This window comes from Thermobia domestica, chromosome 6 (genome assembly GCF_964235325.1).
Source record: "Thermobia domestica chromosome 6, izTheDome1.hap1.1, whole genome shotgun sequence".
In the NCBI taxonomy this organism is placed as follows: domain Eukaryota; kingdom Metazoa; phylum Arthropoda; class Insecta; order Zygentoma; family Lepismatidae; genus Thermobia; species Thermobia domestica.
In genome coordinates this window covers 25,819,251-25,842,205 of record NC_137459.1, presented here as the reverse complement: position 1 = coordinate 25,842,205, position 22,955 = coordinate 25,819,251, and the positions used below count along the sequence as shown (strand labels likewise).

Below are 22,955 nucleotides of genomic sequence, written 5' to 3'. Positions count from 1 at the left end.
CGTAAAGTTCGTCGCATGTTAAAAGATTATGCATGTCAATGGGTTACTTTATTTTAAATATATATGAACACCTTATACTGCTTATACTGACTCTATTTTCTTCTTTTAATATTTTTCAGTAATTTACAACATCTGTGAAGACTTCAAATTGGACTTTCATGCCATGTATTGTTGCGTTGGATTATGGAACAGTTTCTTTCTCATTCTCTACTCGTTATTTGATGTCTCCCGTCTCATGCGTTGGTCCACTCGCTCTACAGAAGAAATTTTCGCCCTTTTCATCTCCATAGCATTCTTCGTAGACGCTATAAGGGATATGATAAAAAGTAAGTGAATGTGGTAAAAATTAACTTAATATATCAGGTACCGGTATATTGTTCTTTTATTTTCATATGATAGTACTTCACACACTCAGAAAAGTAACTGCATTAGAGAATATTTCCTCTTGTAGCCTACTGGTTGAATGGTTACATTTAAATGGGTACCTCAGGAAGTACAACGTTGGTTTAACAACAGAGTGCAACGTTCTTTTAACAGCAGGAAGTACAACGTTGGTTTAACAACATAAAGTACAACTTTGGTTAAGCAGCAGAGACTACAACGTTGGTTTAACAGCAGGGGAAAACATTGGTTTAACAGCAAGAAGTACAGCAAGAAATCCTTTTACACTCAATATTACATTATATGATCAAATTATACAAAGGTTAATGAATATATTTGTTATTAATATTAAACTAGTAGTATTTTTTTTTTTTTTTGCTTTATTTCATAATGCGATTGGCACTACTGACTTCATTTTTGTCCTTTGGTGGAAGAAAAAAACGCTCAAACAATTTAGTCCAGTGAGTCCTGATAGCGGAATAAGCATTTCCTCAGTGGAGGAGTGTTTAGTGGTTTGTGTGTGGAATCGCAAGCAAAACACCGGAAGAAATAATGAAAAACTTTGTGATCATTTTGTAAAAGCTGGACCTTCACGACCAACGGTATTGGACTGGAAAAAGTAAGCATTTGAAACAGGAAGTTTTCTTGATGTTTGTCTAAGTGAGAGGCCGATTACTCGCCGCGAAACTTGGGCCGCTTCCATTGAATGATAGCCTATGAAATCGATGGTCATGAGTCAAAACGACTTCTGATTCCATTTCCTTTATCCAAAAGAAGCCCGGACATCGCCACACCTGGCAATGCATTCTAGGGTATTGTGAAAGAAGAGGTGTGAAAAACCCAGTACACAGATAACGACCAGCTGAAAGACACAGTTCGTTCAAGATTTCAAAAAGTCACCCCTGTGGATAAACAATTGCATATGGAGACACATAAGGCTATGATGCTACGAACATGGAAGAACCTTCACAGATTTTTTTTTTTTTTTTTTTTTTTTTTTTGGATCCATAGAAGGTAGAAAAACATATAATTACAAAGTGATTGTACAGGGAGTTCCCGGCGAGGCTGTACAACATTAGTTTAACAGCAGGAACTACAACGTTGGCTTAATAGCAGGAAGTACAAAATTCGCTTAACAGCAGAAAACGTTGGTTTAACAGCAATGAAGTACAACATTGGTTTAACAAATTTACGATCGCTTCATTGATTCCTCCAGGACGCACCACAGACAACGAAATACTCAAGGTGGCTATCAATGCTGAGTGGACCAACATTTGGGTCATTGGATGAAGCATTCGATTGCACTGCAGAAACCATTCATCGAAACCTTCGTCAACTGCAGAAACATTATTAAGTGGGACATGTTTCTCACACGAGCTGACTGTGGCTTAGAAAGAGGTATGAGCAAATGCCATTGTTTATTTGTTTTTGTCGTCAGAAGAAGGATCCATTCGTGAGCAGATTACCGATGTGTGATGAAAAGCTGATTATTATTTATGATATTCCATGGCGCCACATAAACTCACTCTGAAACAACCAAAATAACTACTGCATTGACAAAAAGTTATGGTGTGTCTTTGATGGACTGCCTGGGATATCATAAATCATGAACTGATGTTCCTTAACTAGATAATTAATACAACTTTGTTCCTGCGGCAAGTGGAATGTATGAACAAAAAGTTGAAAATTATGAAGCAAGTGCTTGTGGATCACAAAGTCGCTGTTCCGTTTTAGGCCAATACAAAGTCAGGTGTAGCTAAGATCACCTACTACGTCGCTTTGTAAGTTTCAATGTATCATTAAGATGAATTATTCACACAAAGGTAATGATAAATTACATTGGTGTCAAATTTCATTTTTAACTTTAAGTCCATTCCATAGCGCATGAACTAACTACTTAATGGACATCGTTTGGCACATTATGCCAAACAACTGAATTGTTAGCAGATAATTGTTTTGCCATCTAAAATGCTTGCTTTATGAGATATACCTAAACGGTCTCCTGTAACACCTACTGTTCGTAGATTATTACTGTCTCCCATGAAACTATCTAATCTGTTCGCTTTATGTGTCTTTATTACGTTCTTGTAGATTTAGGTATTTTAGGTACTTTTACGTCTAATTGTAAGTATCATTAATCTTAAAAAGTTAGGTACACTCATGTCCAAAATTATTGTCGCATGTCTATAAATATGTTGTTGTATGAATATTATTTGATAATGAATTCGCCCGGTATTTCTTATAATGTTAATATGCGTATAACTGACAAAGACATGTATATGGCAAATTTCATGTCAAAAGAGCAGTAAATAAGAAAAATGAAACGAAAATAAAACTTTCTTCTCCATTTAGCAATATTTTGTTCTATTCATTCTAATTTTCGTATTTATAATTCTTTTCCTATGAAATTTACTACAAATATACATTTCTCGATTATACACATAGTATCAGTATTAAAAGCAAACTGCAGAATCATTATCAAATTATATTCTTACAAGAAGATAGTTATAGATATGCGACTATAATTTTGGACATGAGTGTACATTCGGATACCTTACTTACTTCGGATTTCTTTTTTCGGATACCTTACTTAGATATTATGAGATTTATACCTAAGTTTTTTCTCGATGCAAGTCTTCTGTAATTAGAGACGGCATTTACTGTTAATAACAATTTAATAAATAAGCAAACAGACACTTACTTGTCATACAATAGATCGAAACAAGACGAGCAGCATATTTAGTTTCACTGGCATTTATCGAAGTCATTGAAAATCAATTTTATTTATAATCACTAACAATAAATTTTATGACTCCTGTCTGTACTAACTGCAATGTGTCTGCTTGCATTTATTTTTATCTTATTATTATTGTTATTATATTTATTTATTTGAGGAGCTTATTCTCAAAAGGGAACGTTCTCATATACATTACTTTGCAAAATTGACCTTTAATTGTTTCTCAATATTTGATATGAAATGCTGCACAATTGTTAATTTTTAAAGTAGAAGTGAATGAACAAGCTGTACATATTGCTTTTATATAGATACGACTAACTTTACATTGTAATTTTTACCAAAAACTTTTCTGTTTGGATAAATCATATTTCGTAATCCAACACAGTTCATCCCATAGATTCAAAAATGAACTAAAATCTTGCAGTTCAATGTCCCATTATTGTGCTCTTTAGGCTAAGTGAGATCCCCCCTTCCCTATAGATTCAGAAATCTTAAAGACCAATTTAGCAAAAAACTTGAGGTGGAAATATTCCCTTTTAAAAATAAGGGCCTCCATTTATATGTTACATTAATAGCTTACGCTTATTAATAGAAATTAAGGTGATAAAACAAATATATACGCAAAAGTTAGAAAGGGAAAAAACGTAAAGATTGATTGCTGTCAATACAGTTCTTATTGTTTTATTTTTTCTGCTACTTTGACACTTTACGCTTACGCTGTGTGCGCTAATAGAGTTCCTACCGAGAAACAAGCTGGAATCATTTATATCAAATGCAGTTGTTGTAACCTCCTACTCGGAAACTTGATTCTTTAACATAAATGAAGAGTAGAAAAATTGTCTCTAGCAAATGACAAATATTCCTGCACATAAGTTTATTATTAAAGTATGTAACATTAATGTAATTTGCTGCTATTACTGAGTATAAAGCGCACATTAACAGTTTGTGTGATCTTATGTTCCAGCATAAAGTTGGATAAAAATCTCGTAGTTAATTATTGTTCATATTGTTAAATAAGTCTGCTATATATCTATGTTTCAAAAATATAAATGCTGTAAATTAATCCGAATGATTTAAAGCAATACAATGTTTTACAACGTGACAAATATAGTTATCACTAAAAATTACAATAAATTACTTGTTAATGGAAGTATGACATTAGACAAATTTCCCAATGGCAACTAATAACAATATTACAGCATTGACACTTAAAATTGTGAAATAAAAATATACATGATATAAAATAAAACGAACGTAATTAGAATAGCTGATAAATATCGTGTATTGAACAAAACACAATTTTTCTTACTGAAGATTTTTTAAAGTGTCTGGAAAGTCAGGTAAATCACTTTAAGTGGTTTTTGAAAACAAACTGGTCGATTTTAATTGAAGATACAAGTGCTCGTTCCAAACAAATAAATAAATAAAATCGAAAAATGATGTAATATTTACATGTTGAGCAAACCCTTTATCATTTTTCAGCTGAAGTGCCTACTTACTGGCAGAAAAAGATAAATTGTATGTTTTAGTGTTTGAATGCTAATACAGTAAAAACCTTTCTTCAACGGACCCTTTATTAAACAGAAACTTGTGTTAAACGGAAATATTTCATGGTCCCATAAATTTACTGGCGAAAATCGTGTCAAGTCCCCTTCATTAAACGGAAACTGTATTAGTACGTGTACAACGGAAATCAAAACAAGCCTCTTAATGGGAAATTTCAAATTTCGGAGTGCAGCATTTAGAAAGTTTTTAGACATCCTACGGAAAGTGTGAAAGTAGAATAGGAGGTGGAGAAAAAAGAGAAATAAGGCATTGAGTTGGAAGAAGAGTGCAGGTTAAAGATTTTGTCAAAAGTTTAAAGGAATTGCAACTTTTGACTTATGTCGAAATGACACTGATATGCTTAGTGTGGTATCTCAGGCTGAAGTCTGTGTAGAAAGTTGAGCAGACAAACAGCGATATATACAGAAAACCCTTGTTGACTATTGGAAAAATTAAGCCAACTTATGTACAGTATCTTTTTTATGTTCATTGTAAATTTTGCGTGTATTAATTCATAGTAGAAATAAAACTGTAAATTGACTTATTATATCTCAGTATGTCCATTATATGTTTTTTTTCTTCTTTTTGCATAACCTTCGCTAACCGGAAACCTATCTTTAACGGAAATTTTTGCGAGTCCCGTTTGATTCCGCTAAAAACAAGTTTTACTGTATTATGTAATGAGTGTGATAAATAACAAATTTACTTTTCAATGAGTACTATGTATTATGAATTTTGTCACACATTGACCATTACATATTTTTTTTTCTTTGAATTTCAGACTTTGAAGAGAACTACAATACTGAAGCATGCAAAGGTTATTCTTCAGCGTCAGGAAACATTACGGATTTGAATATAAGCTGTGTTTCTACAGGACGGGTTGATGGTTGTAATCGTGAAAGCAGTGTTTTGTTCTTATTGCTCATGCTGGGGACTCTGTGGTTGGGTGTGTCTTTATATAATTTTAACAAAACGTAAGTGTACATAACAGAATCTGATAGTGTCTTTTCATATAGTCGGTGCAGTAATTAGTTAAATAGTGCAAAAATATTTATTTTCCATTATTTCACAAAAACTTGAGTGTGTTGACAATGTATGAAAAGAAAGAAGAACTTGGATAATGAGGAAAAGAATTAATTGTTAAAATAATATGATGCTAACTAAATTTACAACTTAAGAAGCCAGAACATTTATTGCTAAATAAAGGATCACTAGATCTTATCCCATATTAACACAATTCAATGAGGATTGTTGTCATCGACCTCAAGTAAGATTTATACTCCGTATATAATGTCAAATTGCTACCCATATTTGCTCCGAACATATTGTTTGTTAATCAGTTTGGAGAACGTAATATTCTGCAAGATATTGAAAATTGTACTCAAATAGGTTAAATATTTCCGAAGTTAACTCCTTGCGGAAGGATTTTAACGTATCGTTTTTTTTTTTTTTTTTTGTTTTTTTTTTCAGCAGATGGAAGATTTTTGTATTTATATATTGTTTTTTTAATTCATAGAAAACAATTCTTTTAAGTTCCCTTTATTTGAAAGGCATTTATGAAAACTATAAAGATTGTTCTTTCAAAATATGTATACGCCTCGTAACTTGTTATATTTAGAATAATTGTTCTAACATTTTCATTTTTTTAAAAATACTTCTTGGGAAGGAAAAAGAGATATGACATTGTATTAGATGTTAATGTACAGGTATTGGCAACAAATAAATTATCTATTTATTACCAAATTATGAGAACAGAAATCCTCGTGAAGAAGTTTCAAAATCTGATCAGCATCAAAATTGCATTATTCCATTCACAACAACATAAGCGTGAACACGACACGTGTTCAAGAAAGCTTACCTTGTGACGAATAAATGTATCCATGCTCTCTAGCAGCTCAAATTCGAATACAGTGGTGCCAGTAAATGTGGAAAGAAGACACGCTGCGATTATAGTTTGTAGTTCATTCGCAATAACAATGTAAAGTAAAGGGAATGCTATGCCCGTCGTTATTCCTACTGGACATTAGATACACGATTAGGTATACGCCGTCGCTCGTCCGAAAAGTGTTAATAGAAAAAAATGAAGGGTAGGTATGCAGCTTTACTGGTCATTGTATATATGAATATATGAATATATGAATATATGAATTAGACTGTCATTGTCAAACCAATGTGGTACGGTATTTGTTAAAACCGGTTCAAATTTCTCTATTGTTAAATTTTGATATCCTAGTATTCATATTGTTTAAAAAATCGGAATGCTATAACCCAGTTACATTTCTTGAATACTCAGTGGCAATGTATTTTCGTAATTACTGCATCATTAACATAATACACGATGCGCCATGAGAAACTAAACTGTCTCTTGTATACAATATCACACTCAAGAATACTAACCATTTGCTATTGTATGGCAATTTCTGAACGTAATAACTACAGCTCATTGGTATAAGATACTTCAAGCACTTACTTCGACGAGAGTATAATGGAATGCACGCTTATTATCTTTTAGAATTCAGTTATTTTTGTTTTCGTAAGCCACAAAGTACAATAATAAAATTTATATTGAAATTATTATGGAAATCTGCAAAACAAGTAAGGAGTTATTATATAGCGTCCTCCTTTTCTCTTTAACGTTGTTCAGCTAAATTCCGTAGTTCAGGTACCTCTCCACACTGGTAAGTTATCGGCAAAAGAAAGTGGCATGTTTCATACAAAAACTGTACCTGCAATATAATATTTTCTTTCCCACAGAGTGAGAAAAATTTCCTGAAGTTGAGTGAAGCATTTATTTATATAGTAGGCTCCCGAGTATCCGGCTCGCGACTATCCGGCTTTTTTGGTATCCGCCACATTAGGCCGGATATTTGGGAGTCTACTATATATATATCTAAACTCCTAATCTCTGTATCCTGGTCCTTTGACGTCCTCTTCCGAAGAAAATGGAAAGCTGTTTTACTGTTGATATTATAAAATCGATATCAAAGAAATTGATCTTACTACTGAATAGTGTCCTGTGTAGTAAGTAAATTTAGTTTAAAAGTAACGTCTTGTCATCACATTATATTTTTTATCTTTTCATTTTGTTTAGTGTTGCTTTTAAAAGCAGTGAACATTATTTTTGAGATTACATGTACAAAATTTCATCTTTTGTCTAGTCCCGTTATTTATCGCACTTATTCGAACCATTTATGCCGTCTATAAAATTTTAAGTACTAAATACAAAATTACATTGTTAACTAAGCATCAATTCGTTTCTGCAAAAATGGCTACATCATATTAACAACTGAGTATACTTATCATGGTTCAGTTCACTTCAGAGAAAGTAGTAGGAAGAAAGTACATAACAAGTTTGATAGTAATAGTAAAACACTAATTTTATCTACAATCCATATTTCATCGCCATTTGGAACTTCACAACATTCATTTACTTAGAGGTATTCTGAAAGAGAAGTGTGAAGCAGTGAGACCTTTTACTCCGATATTTCATGGGATACTGTGGTCTAGTTTCAGAAAAAAAGTTAAACATGCAAATTGTTTTCTGCCATTCCAGTGAGATGATTTTCATTATGTTATTAGCAGTGTATAATTAATTGTTTTCTGCATAGTGAGAATGAATAAATAAAAACTGAGTAAACTGTTACTAGATCAAAAGAAGATGATAACCCCTCGATTTACTGAAGTTGAATGTTATGGGAAATCGTCAGATATTTTTCATTTCTCAAAATCTACGATACTGCATTTCTACACAGATCCAATCTTCGTGCTCTGCAATAATACATGAAGTACGGCATATATTTATAGGTGGTGTATCTAGCCCGGGGCCGGGATCCTACGCCCCTCAGTTTTTTGAGTATCAAACATAATTTAAGGTATTATTTATATTTTTTCCAAAGTTTATAGTAAACTCATGATATACCTATCATAGTCTGAGTTCTGGCTGTCCCCCTCCCCAGTTTTTACCTTCTAGATCCGCTATGATATTTATGGAAACATTTCACCCAATCTATCAATAATATGTTACAGTTAGGTACAATATATTATAATATAAATGTACTGTTAGAAAAAAATTTTTCCTGTACCTTCGATACTTCTAAATTGGATACTTGTCGACGCTACCAGGTGTCCGCCTTAGAGGGATATTGCTGTACTTCTTTAGTAAACCATCGTTTTCTAGAGCAACTGTTGTTAATAATTCCTCAATAAAACCTATAATCTATGGAGAAGACATTAAGAACTTTTGATAGATGTTACTTGTAACCAAATAAACGTGGAGTATTATCTTTTAGCCCACGCTACTTTAAAACTAGTATCATTTTGATTTCTTTCAGATAATAAATGAACAGATTTTAAACAGTTAGTCTGTTCATTTGACTTTTCTTCTTAAAAAAAAAAAAAAAAAAAATGATACTGAATTTTCTTTCTAATGTATCAAATTATAAACACTATTTTTTGCCATCACACGTGTTTCCATTTTGAATATCACTCATTTGAATGCAGCAATGAAGCTGATTGAGTAATTGATTGGATCTTTATGTTCATTTTCTACATGGGATTAAGCAAGACAGGGCGTAAATCTGTAAGTAGAATCATTACTCGGGCTTTTACTAGAGGTTTACCAACTCTATAAGGGAATCAAACCTAAAACCATGACTATAAATCATAGATTTTAAATACTTAGCCACAAAAGGGCACCAGGAACGAAACTTATCATTTAAAAATAAAACAATAAGTGTATTTTCAATATACTTATTAAAAGTTTTTTTATTTATTTATTTATTTATTTATTTATTTTATCCTAGTTACGACAAATGGCAATTAATTTACCATTTTCAACTTAAATTAATAGCTAAAAACTTGAAAGAACTCGCAAAGGAAAAGTTAGACACTAGAAATTTCATCCATTTCTATGAGCATTTTCAGATGATGCATTCGTTTTAAACAACCATAAATGATAGGGGAGAAGAGAAGAATTTTAGATAATATTAAGAGGAGGAAGATAAACTGGTTGGGACATTGGATAAGAAGAAACTGTATAATGAGGGACGTGCTACAGGGCATGAAAGAGAGGGAGGGGCGAAGAAGACTACAATTAATGGACGATATCAAAACAAAAAAATGGTACGTGAAAACGAAGAGGCTAACGGAAGACAGTGGAGTATGGAAACTTCTCACTTGCAGCAAGTGATCTACCAATAATGGACAGAATATCTGTGATGATGATGATCATAATATTTAAAAAAAATGTTCTGAATATTATTAAAGTCTTATGAGTAATCAGTAACAGAGAAAAGAAAGTATTTATTTCCTGTGGCCAAGGACAATACATGAACATAAATAACATCACAAGGACACACAACATTCACCACATTAATTGAAAACTTTAAATATATATATTTATATTTATTTATATAAAAGAAAATCATTCTTAGAGTGCGGTCTCTGACACATGTGTGCCTTTTAATGACGAAATATTAACTTTATCCTAGTTGAATAGCGTAAATATCTTACCATATAAGCTATTTTTGGTATTTTTTTAAACATATTTATTTTTAGATTGTACGTTCCCTCATGTTCGTTATGGGTAAATCATACGTTTGCACGAACCTCTATTCTGTTATTTGCTTTCCTCGTACTGTTAATTTTAAGTTTGTGAACACGAAACTACCCTAAATAACCAAAGCCTGTATCTTATTTCTTCGAAAAAAAAAAAGCTTCTCTACAACCCAAAAACTCACGAATGTTTTAAAGAATGCAAACGTATTATATTGAATTCATTGCATATCAAATATCTAGATGTTTAATAGTTCTCAAATGCGGGAAGTGATAGGTGGATTAAGATTGAAAAGAATACCAAGCAGACAAAGAAATTTCTTTTTTATCCATCAACTGAAAAATTTTGGAGCCCACCTGTGCTCTAACACTGTACATTGTTTATGTAATGATTTTTTTTCTTTCTTAAAGTCATTTCGAATTGTTGATAATATTCGATGCAGTTCACATAAAATGTGCTTTTCGAATGAAGAAGGCTGACAATGTTTCAGTTAATACAATTTTTTTAAAAAATTCTTTTAACACAATATTGTTTCCAGGTGTAGACATAATTCAGAACTGTACGTCAAAATGTATTCGATGTTCAACGACTGAACAAGTAAGTAAAAGAGTTGCTATGTTCCGTAACATGAAACTTAACCCCACAGTGCATGATTTTTTGTATTTAAGTGAAAAAATATACAGGCATATGATAAGACACTTCTATTTAATATCCGAATAGAAAAATGTCCTAAAGTAATTTTTCGTGCTAAAATATAAAAATACTTTGTATCACTTATGATACATAATGCATTAACAGTTCATGTTCCTCTCTCGTACAAAATCTAATTATAGAATACATAAAAACAATTAGGAAACTTACTTCATGAACCTGGAATTTTTGCAACTTCGAAACTATTCTTTGTCCTTCAGAGTAGACGACCCATAATAAACTCTTCTATTTTCTCCTTCGCTAAGCACGCGTGCACGACTTCTTTCTCTCTGTACTGAAGCAACATTTTCCTGACTTCTACCGGATATATGGTGAATTGTGTGCTCAGGAGAAATATCAGATATGGTACAATATGTATTTGTGAAACAGATCAAGACCTGAACACTAATACTAGCCATAATTTATTTGTATCAAATATGATACAATATGCATTGTAGGGTTAAACACTGTTATTAACCACACATTCAAATATTATTATGATCATAAATAATATTCAAGCTAATTTGAGCTGATACATTATGTCTCAAGTAAAATAAACGAAAGTTGTGAAAGAAACTATTAATTTTTTCACAAAATTTATGGGAATAAAGAACTCTCTCTCTCTCTCACTCACACACACACACACACACACATATATATATATATATATATATATATATATATATATATATGAAAGTGACCATGTTTGTGACTTAATAACTCTTGAACTACCCGACTGATCTTCATCAGACCATAATAATGTCTTAGTAACATATAAAAACGGTTCTCATTTTCCATTCTTTTCATTACTTTCCTTCTGAAACATGACAACTACACTATTTATATTGAAATGGTGTCAGTATGTGCAAATAAGAGCAGAGGTTTCTTTCCATCCGAATTATCGCCCATGAAACAATCCACATAATACTCAGAGCGAGTGGTAAGCGACTGAAACATTGTGCGTGTGTTTTGTTTGTGTTAGCAAACCTGTTCACAAAAACTTCAAATTGTTAATGTAGAATTTGATCTTGTAAACTCCTCATAGTATCAAAAGAAGACATATTTTAAAACACTAAAATATTTATATGAAGTTTCTACGTTTATGTCCAGATTTTAAGTCCTTTAGGCTAAAGGAGATTGATAATAATTAACGAAGATGAATGATAATGAAAGAATTGGAGGTGGGAGGAAACGAGAGAACTCCGAGCCGATTTGTGTCCGAGAAGACGATGTTGTTCACCACAAACTCACTTGACATGAATCCAACCAGGGGAACCCAAACACCAGAGGTAGTCCATCAACCACTGAGTTACCACGTCCGTGTTAAAAACATTGGAGTTTAGCAAGTTAGCGTATTATTAGAACAATCTGTTTAAAACAATAAACAGCTTGGGTCTAGCTTATTTATTAGGAACAAAGAAGAAGATACATTGTTTTATACTTTGATTGTTTAGCATTTATAAAACGTTCAGGAGAAAAGTTTCTGAGATTATATAAAATTTGTTTTAAAATGCAAAGGCTTACGTAGTGAAACAAGGAAAGATTGCTATTCTAACGGTAGAAAGAAAAATGAGCCTACAGAGCCAAAGGCATGAAAGTTAGGAAAATAATTATGTAATACTTTGTTCTTTCGTATCGCTGATAAAGTACAAAATCAATTTAAATCGTTGTGTATCGATTTTACGTTAATATTTTATTTTAGGTAAGAGGGACAGCATTTTTATAATTACCCATCATCGTAATACGAACTCTGTCATTACTTGTATGTTACTTGCTATAACTTACAACTTTCCATGTAATACAATTCTCCACTAGTTTCTTCATTTTGACCTAATTGGCCTTTATAATATTAATAACCAATCGTCCTTTCAATATCTTCTTCTTCCTCTCCTTATTACCATTTACAATCACATCATTAACAAGACAATTACTTCTGAAATGATATCCTAGAAGCTTCTCTCTAGTTTATTAACAATTCATATTACCGGATTTAGGTTCCTCAACCGTCGTATACATTTCCTCATTGGTGTTCCGTTTCACTCAGTCATTTTTAATTCTTCTCCACACGTATACTGCGAATTAGATGAAATGAATGTTCTTCGCACGGGGAGGGTAAGGTTAACGCAAAAGATTTTCAAGTAATGAAATGAGTGAAATGAATAAGAAAGGTTAACAGTCAACATCGATCATATCCTTTTATATAGATGAGCCGCATAACAACCAGGTATTGCTGATATCATGCAAGCAAGACGTGTAGGGGAGAATTATGCAAAAAATACTCATTTTTTTTACATATCTTTTGAGCACCTCCCAGGCCGCCCCTAGGTCGAAAATTAAAATAAAATGGCTTCGTAAGCGATTAGATGTGGTGAAGAAATATCCATGTACAAAATTTGGAAGTTCTAGGCAACTCCTTTATATGCGCAAAGCCAATGATACACACACATATATTGTTTTATCATTATCAAAGATGCTTCCAATTGTTTCAAATACATAAAAGTACGACGGGACCGTAATACTGCAAATTATGGATGTGTTAAAATATTGACTAATACTTTTGATAAAGTGGATACTTCAAATATCTAGGATCAATATTAACAGACGAAAATCATATTCACGAAGAAATTAAATGTCGACTAAAAGCAGGGAATTTGTGTTACTATTTAGTTCAAAATCTCTTGTCATCGCGAATTCTGTTGAGGAATTTGAAGCTTAAAATATATAAAACGATAATAATGCCTGTTGTTCTGTATGGTTGCAAAACATGGTCGCTTACTCTGAGGGAAGAACATAGACTGAAAGTATTTGAGAACAAGATCCTAAGACGAATATTCGGACCCAAGATGAATGGGAATGGAGAATGGCGGAAACTTCATAACGAAGAACTACATAATTTTTACGATTTACTCAACATTGTTAGGGTCATCAAGTCTAGGAGGCTCAGGTGGGCAGGTCATGTAGCTAGGATGAAAGAAAGTAGAAACCCTTTCAAAGTTTTGACTGGAAGACCAATCGGAAAACGACCATTAGGAAGACCTAGGCGCAGATGGGAGGACAATATTAAAATGGATCTCGCAGAGATAGGAATACAAAGTAGAAACTGGATCCAATTGGCTAAGGATAGAAGTCAGTGGAGAGCTTTTGTGAACGCGGCATTGAACCTCCGGGTTCCATAGACCATAGAGTTAGTTAGTTAGTTCCAATCGTTTCCCATTAGTCCCTTGTAATAAATATGTTTCTGTCTCGTATATTAAATACTTGACGGATCTATTGCATTACCTTCCATTTATTTAATGCTTCTCTTCCTTCTGATAGTTTTATTCACTACTCTAATTCTTGCTTTTATATTCTGTTCACATTTTAGATCTTCACCGATAATGCTACCTAGATATTTATAACTATGGTAATCATCTGTTCTATTTTTTTCCTCTCCACTTTCCACGTCTGACACAAATTGTTTTGTTCAAATCACCATTGCTTCCTTTGATTTTCCTGTTTTAACATCTATTTTCATCCAATATTTGTTTTATCTTTCCTCTTGAATCATCTAACTTTCTATTAATTTTCGTTTCCGATTCCGCTGTAAGAGCCAAATCATCTGTAAAGCGAATATGCTTAACTCTCTCTCTACCTCCTATCAAAATCACAAATTGTTATGTAAAACTTTCTAATCTACTTACCTAATATGCTGAATCATGTTCGGGACAGGCGATACAATACCCTTATCGGGACTCTTTTTCAATTTCACTTTCTTCTGTAATTTGCTTTCCTACTCTAACTCTTATCAATTTGTTGAAAAGTATGTTTGGTATAATTTTTCGATTCTTCCAGTCAAACCCAACTTTTTAATTAAAAGAAAAATCTTTTATTTGTTTATTTTTATTTATGTATGTATTTATTAGCCAAAGCACCAATATATCGATGCTCACTCAGGCAAAACCTTTTTCTAAATTAGTAAATACTACATATACTTCCTTTCCTTCTTCGAGAAATTTTCCAACAATCACTCTAGATAAACCAGTGTACATTTTGTGTCCTTTTCTCCTTTTAGAAATGAAATGTTTCTTCTCGATCTCCTTACTTCTTCTGGCATATGGTCTCTTGTTCAATATTACAGTTCAGTATTTTAAGGATCGGGTCTGTCCTTAAAGAATGGAGGCAAGTGACCCCTTCAATTGATTTAACATTAGGAACACACAAAGAGCGAAAAGGTAACTGACTGGACCGAGATTCAAACCCGGGCATCGGCATACCGTGCTGATGAGTAAGACACAGGATTGTCCAATCACAGCAGGGGTCTGTGGTACAACCCACGTGATCCGAGGTGAGAGCACCGACCTCGAGAGTTAGAGAGTGAGTGGCTATTCTGGGAAACGAACTGGGTGGTGTACTGGTTAAACCATCGTCACGGTATGCGGGAGTCCCAGGTTCGAGTCTGGGTCCCGTCAGTCACCTTTTCGCTCTTTGTGTGTTCCTAATGTTAAATCGATTGAAGGGGTCACTTGCCTCCATTCTTTAAGGACAGATCCGATCCTTGAAATACTGAACTGTAATATTGAACGCATAGGCACGGTATGCCGGAGGTCCCAGGTTCGAGTTGCAATGCATTCAGTTACTCTTTCACTCTTTGTGTGTTATAGAATTCCCATCTATAGAGGATCTGGTATGTAAAAAGAAGTCGGTTCTTTCCTCCTTTCATTAATACATACGACATTAGGAAGTTGTGGTTTGTTTATTACATAAGCATCAGCAGCGTAGCCATGATGTGTGTTTGGGGGGGGGACAAGTGCTGTTATAGGTACATATAGAAAAATTACAAACAAAAAAATATATAAACATAAAAATATATAAAAAATTACAAACATCAAAGTACCAAAGTACATGGTCACCTCTTTGGTGGGGCGGCCCTCTTCCCCTCCCCTTCCCTACGCCACTGAAAGCATTACTGGTAAGCTAATACTATGTTTAACAATGAAGTTTTTGCAATCTAATTCATTGTTTTGCTGTTCGATATTTAGTGAGGACGCCAGTAGCGAGGCTACTTGTTTCTGTTACATTCTAATTAAAAGATTAGTATTACTAAGATAAGAGTTCCAATATTCGTTTTAAAAAAAGAAAAAAAAACTTTTAATACATACTCACAACTTTACATAGACGAAAACTTCAAATAAGAATCAATTTCAATTGTAAAGCAATACTTCTAAATTCGTTTATTTAAAATATGTTTATAATTCAACAAACGTACAAGGAAAAAAATTGTTTTTGCATATTAATTATAGTACTGTTAATGTTTTGTTTGTTCGCAGGCCATATCTTCAAGCAAGTAAGCGTGAAGCGTTGGCAGATTATTCTTTACCAGTTGCTGTGTTAGTGCTGAGCTTCATAGGATCATACTTTTTTGGTGATATTGAATGTAAGTACAACTTAGAAACTGTCTATTTAAATCAGACAGACCGTGTTAACCCACTAGGGTGAAAGTTATACACGGCGTTTTTTTTTATTAATTTAAGTGTTTTTTCAAGAGAAGACACGAGATGTTTAGTAATATTTTGTGTCTGAAAAGTTGAGACACAAGCTTGAAAGGTTGAGAAGTCTAATCACTGTGAAATTAAAATAACGCTAATTTTACAGTACTTATGTGATATCTTCAAATAGGTAAAATACAATCGAAGTGTGCAACAAGAGCGCGCTAAATAATATTATCTTGCAAGCGGCACCGTTTGCACGAGTCACCTAGTAGCTTTCCGTTTTAGGCATTTATAAACTCGAAAATAAATGCTGATTTTGTACATGGTTGGAAAACGAAAGCAGATAAGTGAGTCGTGATAACGGTATCTCATGTAAAATAATATTGTCTAGGGCACTCTTGTTCGACATTTCGATTATCTTTTATCTATTTGAAGATATCACATAATTACTGTAAAATTAGCGGTATTTTAATTTCGCCGTGATGGGGCCTCTTAATGTACAAGAGCCATCAAGATGAAAGAATTGATAGGCCGATAGATTTAATTATCATAGTCACATCTAAACGAAGAATGTTTATTGACAAACATAATTAAAACAACACAAAAATTTCACACTATAGTCATATTAAAAGATATGGAAGTATGACTATGGATATAAGGAAGATATATATTTATTCTTGTTATTGAATTTGTAATTCTCTTCATTTCCATATTTCAGTTTTCAGTCCATACCTTCTTCAAGTTGTTATCAAAACATAAAGCTCGTGAATTGTTCTCTTTATAATATTCTTACTTCTGTCACTATATGATTACATATTTTTTTTTATTTATTTATTTTCTAAAGTTGTGTATCACCAATATGTTGAAATTTTCACTATGTTTATGAATGCGGTATTTTCTCCTTTTAAAAGCCTGATACCATATTAGATTCCCGTCCTTCATTTGATTTTCCCTGAAAAATCAAGGAAATTATATATCGTACTTACAAAATGGCGTAAACAATTTATCATGAAAAATCCATAAGGGATAGTTTACTTTTAGTGAGTGAGTTCTTTCTAAACACTTTTCCCAAAAACTTCTCGGTTGATCTTGTTCATATTTCATAAATGAATATTTCTTTAACTACCCAGCAATATGGCATAAGTGATTTCTCCTGGAACCACATAGCGTAGTCGTAGCAAGCGGTCCTGGTATCGATTCCTGGTGAAGACACTCGGTCGAAAAAGTGTAAAACCTTCCTGAGTGATCCTGAGTGAGATTTTTCTCATTCACAGCAGGCAAATGATGGGCTGGTACCTATCATAATGGTCCCAGGCTTCTTCCTTCCTTCCCAGTTCATTTCTTCCTTTCCGATTCCCCAGGAAGTGTGATCACCGAGGGACGTCATTCCTCATACATGACGGGCTAACATGGCCATAGATTCCGAAAGTCCATAAATCTAATTCCTAATCCTAATAAGCGATTTCTTTAGCAAAAGTACACAAGAGGAAGAATGTTCTTGGGAGGTGAGTTGTTGTACCCGTACAAAGTTTTCCGAAAACGTCTATTACAATTTTCTTCATATTTTATAAATAAACTAACCTTTGGCTAGCTGGGGACTCCGCCCCCAGGCCCTAGTCTTTGCTCGGCCTACGGCCTCGCACCTCTTGAACCCATAATTCTATCGTTTCTTTTCCTATTTCAACTATCTAAAAGATAAGACTTTGTATCCCAAGAAAACGCCCATTTCTTCAGCCCCCTTTAGACCCCTAAAAATTTAAAAATATTCACTTTTGGCAATTTTTCTGTCGGTTAATCCCGGAAGGCTACAATCATGCCAAATTCCATCATTCTAATCCTGCCGGAAGTGCCTAAACATTTTGGGGTGTAGAAGACGTCCCATATAAATAACATGGGAAAGATTTTCCAGTTCCCTATAAAACCACTCTACGGTTGGAAATTTTTATTTCTAATGATTCACTTAGGTAAAACTAACGAAAACGTACAAGCATATCGAATTTCAAGTTTTTATTCCAATTCTAAGTACCTAAAACATGAGATTATAGGCCCCCAAAAACGCCTATTTAAATAATATGGGGAAATTCCTCATCCCCTCTTTAAACCCCCTAAAAATTAAAAATATTCACTTTTGGCAATTTTCCTAAGGGTTAGTTCCTGAAAGCTACAACCATGCCAAATTTAATCATTGTAGCCCTACATGAAGTGTTCAATAATTTATGTCAGCTCATGTAGTTTTATATATAGTTAAGATATTTCCATAATACCTACAGCATGGTATTTTCAATTTACGAAGTGAGAGCGCGAAAGTTTAGTGCTATGGCCCGTACCTTTTATTCTCTTATATCAAATTCTTTACTTATGTAAAATACAGGGTTAGCATAAATGATACATTCAATTTGAAAAGGCTATATTTTCAAAACTATTACAATTACACACACGAAACTCGAAAGATATATCAAAAGAACCACAAGCTCACCAAGTTCGTACTGTGTGACAGCACGAGTCTATTATCTTTCCGATTGGGTGTGGCAGGGTGAGGTTAGTACCTGTCGAAAATGGAGGAAAAGCAGGAAGAAAGTTTTTTTGTGTGCTTGAATATGCCAGATGTTCGTTTGTTATAGCTGTGTAATAATGCGCTTTCAGAAGAGAGTATGGAAAAGAACCGCGGTGGTATCGGCGGTATCGGCAAACATTTTGCGGTGGTATCGGCAATTCAAGGACACTGGTTGCTTGTGTAAAGGGAAAACCGCCTGGCCTGCCAGATCTCCTGATTTAATGCCCTGTGACTTTTTCCTGTGAAGGTACGTTAAGGACCTTGTTTACGTACTCCCACTACCACAATCCTTAGTGGAGTTAAATGAACGTATCAGCGCTGCAGTACAGACAATTGACAGGACTATGCTACAAAATGTATGAAATGATCTCGAGTATCGTCTGGACGTGTGTCGTGTCACCAAAGAGGCACGTATTGAACGTTTGTAGAGGGTGTATAAACTTGGTGAGTTTTATTTTTATATATATATCTTTCATGTGTGTACGTATGTGTATTACTTTTGAAAATATAGCCTTTTCAAAATGAATGAATCATTTATGCTAGCCCTGTATAACTTTAGCCGGAAATTAAGAAAAGTCGTTCATTAAAATATAACATTCCCTCATTTAGTTGTTCATAGGTAGAAAATATTGTGTGTGAACTTCACATTAATCAATGTGCTATCGGATTTAAGCATATTTTGAAATGAAGAATAAAACTTTACTGTCTGTTTATAATCTAATTCTTTGTTAAATTTCAATCCGTAAAAAGAACAGGGACAAAGTATAGGGCATTAGTATAAAACACACGAAATTCTTGTGAACATTCTCATTTTTCTTCTTTCAGTGGAGCATTTCAAGTACGACGACAAGGAAGTTTTTCATGTTCCTCCTCTACACGAACTTACTTTAGGTGCTGTTTTTGGTGCAATGGGCCTTGGTTTTTCTCTTTCATTATTATTTTTCATGGATCAGAATATTACCAGTGCCATGGTGAATAATCCATGTAACAAGTAAGTGAAGATAAATTGACACTTTCACAAATTTATTTTATGTCAACTTCTGTACCAGTATATAAGTAATTTCTGTTGTCTTTAGCTGTTATTTCATGAACCAACATAAAATTCAAAAGAAAGAAATAAAAAAATGTATAATTTTGGTATAGTTGTTGCAGTTGTAATTATTAAAATATCTCTATTACATTTTCTTGTAATTGAACTACTGAAAATTCAAGTTATCAAAATAGTTTGTATTGTTTAAACAATTCTTACTTAGATTTTCTAGAAAAATCTCAGGTCACAAATTTGAGTGTTGTGTAGCATTGTCACAACATCTTTATGTCGTAAATAACTAAGAAAATGGTTTAAAGCCAAGTATCTTGCCTTTATATTTAATTGTCTATCAACGAATTTTTAGCCTTTCAACAAAACTTGCTCAAAGGTTATGTTCGGTTAGGATGAAATAACATGTTGCTCTATATTATTCGTTGTTGTTGATACTATGTTTATATTAGTCAGTCATATAATGTTATATTGTTCACCTTATTGATTCTTCTGTTAAAAACTATCGTCGTCGAAGTTCATCACCAGACTATTAATTAGTTTATATTTAATATGAGTGAGATCAATCAACCATTATTTTAAAATTGACTATCAACTAATTATTCCAGAATATATTAAATATTTTTCTTATATGTAGAAAACATTCTGATATAAATTTTTTGTTGTTACAGTTCGCTCACTTCATAATTTTATTCCAGATAAAAGCATTGCTTCAGAAAGTGAGTATGGAAAAATTCAAGTTAATATCACACTAAAAGCAAATGTAAACTCACAGCACTTCAAGTATATTGATTAAGTTTCACTTAGGAAGCACAGAATATTCAGAAAATAGAAATGGTTGCTTTCAATTTCGTTTTACAAAATTATCTAGATATGAGTTTAATAATTTTTACCAGAACGTTATGAGTTTACTATTAAACTTTGCTTCGTTTTTACTTCGTGCAAACTCAACAAAGTTATTTTAGATGAAATTAATGATAGATAAAAAATAATTTTTAAGTCAGAATGCAATTTTAGTTGTGTTATTCTGACACAAAAGATGAAAAAAAAAATATCATTTTGTAATTGCGATGAAATACGAAAACATTTCTTAAAAATGTATCTTATAATAGATTCTTTCTTGTTGTTAGATATAACATGAAAACTTCCCATGCAAGCAGAACTGCTTAAGAGTTGGCCTTTTCAACTCTGGTAATGTTCGATATCTTCGACTTCATATTGTCATATTCTTTTTTTACTTTGACGGCTATTTTCAGAATCAGCAGTTTCGTTTTGTACTTGCTAAATCTGGCAATAATCACTATTGTTTGATGATAATTTGCACAATTCGTGCATGTAAAAAGACGCATGCACTGCATGACAATCAAATCTTTCATGGAAAACAAATTATCTACTATAAAGAATGAATCAAATTACGGTAATAAATCTTTATTTTTATTTCTTAAGAAGTGCTTGTTATTGCTTGATTTATAATCTTGAGGCTGGCTATACAATACAGATATGAAATTCAATTTAAATATGTATATTATTATACTACACATAGCAGCAATGCATGATTTTTCATGTATGGTAAAACTATTCATAAATCTTCAAATTAACGTGATTCGGGTGGCTTGATATTCGCGAACTCAATTGGCATGTTAATTACTTATGTACTAGCTTAAATAACAACAACTGTTAATTTGAATTTTGAAGGAATTGCTACTGTACAGTAATTAACAAAGATAGGTACACACATCTCTACATGTATTTTGGTCACTTACTGTAACTTACGAATGAATTGTTCAATTAGAGTATGATTTTCAGAATTGGACATGGAATTACTATCAGTCTACGTCAAAGAAAACTAAATAACATAGTTTCAAAGTTATTACAAATAAACATGTAGGGTGTGTATACCAATTTTTGACCCTGACTATACATTAAAATTGGACATTAGCATCAAATGTTCATATTTGCACCACTAAAATTCTATATGTATTACTTTTTGTTTATATGCTCCAAGTTAAGTCACTCAACTGGATAACAAAACACAGCTATTTCGTTATGTATATCAGATAGTTCATGCGAAATAATAATAATAATAATAATAATAATAATAATAATAATAATAATAATAATAATAATAATAATAATAATAATAATAATAAACTTTTAAATAGAATACTAACGTAAATCACTAGAAACAGAGCTATTAACTGTTTCGTAACTCGCATGTAACTTCTGTCTCCTCTCAGACTGTCATCTTTCACTAATTACGTGTACCTACTTAATAATAATAAATTGAAACTCTAATAATATAAATCCCTTGTACTCGAACGACAGCTCAACTTCTACTAAAGCTGGTCCTACATTCCATTTGCCGTTACTAAAGTTCTAGTGCAAAGTGTTTATAGTAGTAGAGAAAAGAAAAAGAAACCATTGAAAAGAAGAATTGTTCGAGTACAAGAGATTTACATTAGCAACAGTGTTAATCATTGTTCAATTAAGCACACACAATAAGTGCAAGATGATATTCTGAGAGGAGTCAGGCGTTATATGTGAATTACCCAGAATTACCGATAAAAGCGATGGTATATGCTGAAACAATGTGGTACAACTACGGACGAATTAGATGTAGTAAGCAATTATTTTTATAAATTGTACAAAAATGCGTCGAGTTTTATATTTCAGTAAATATATTGTTTCGTATTTAATAACGAATTTAACGTATTAATTTCACTGACGTGCATTATGTTTTAGTAAGTTCACAATAATTCTGTAGTGTTTTGTAATCAATAACATAGAAATCTCGTGTTCCAGGCGAGATGTAAATCTAGTACAGTAGAATGTGTCCAAATAAAATTTATATATTCTTCTTTAAAACACTGTATGCAATTGGTGACACGTGCTGTTAATTAAAATTATAATGGTAATTCTGTCGCACGCATAAAACTTGTACAGTTTTGTAGAATAAGACCTGGTCTACCAATGTAATCCAGGAATGA

At 32.7% G+C, this 22,955-nt stretch overlaps 1 protein-coding gene across 1 annotated transcript in view; it reads left to right on the top strand.

Annotated features, from left to right (window-relative positions):
* Positions 1 to 22,955, top strand: part of LOC145687895 (solute carrier family 4 member 11-like) — a 560,150-nt gene that overhangs the window by 499,855 nt on the left and 37,340 nt on the right. Inside the window, exons 7-10 of the mRNA XM_081761438.1 lie at positions 120 to 326; positions 5,445 to 5,637; positions 16,214 to 16,320; positions 19,755 to 19,920. Coding sequence (XP_081617564.1) covers positions 120 to 326; positions 5,445 to 5,637; positions 16,214 to 16,320; positions 19,755 to 19,920 — 673 coding nt within the window. The remainder of the gene's footprint in view (positions 1 to 119; positions 327 to 5,444; positions 5,638 to 16,213; positions 16,321 to 19,754; positions 19,921 to 22,955) is intronic.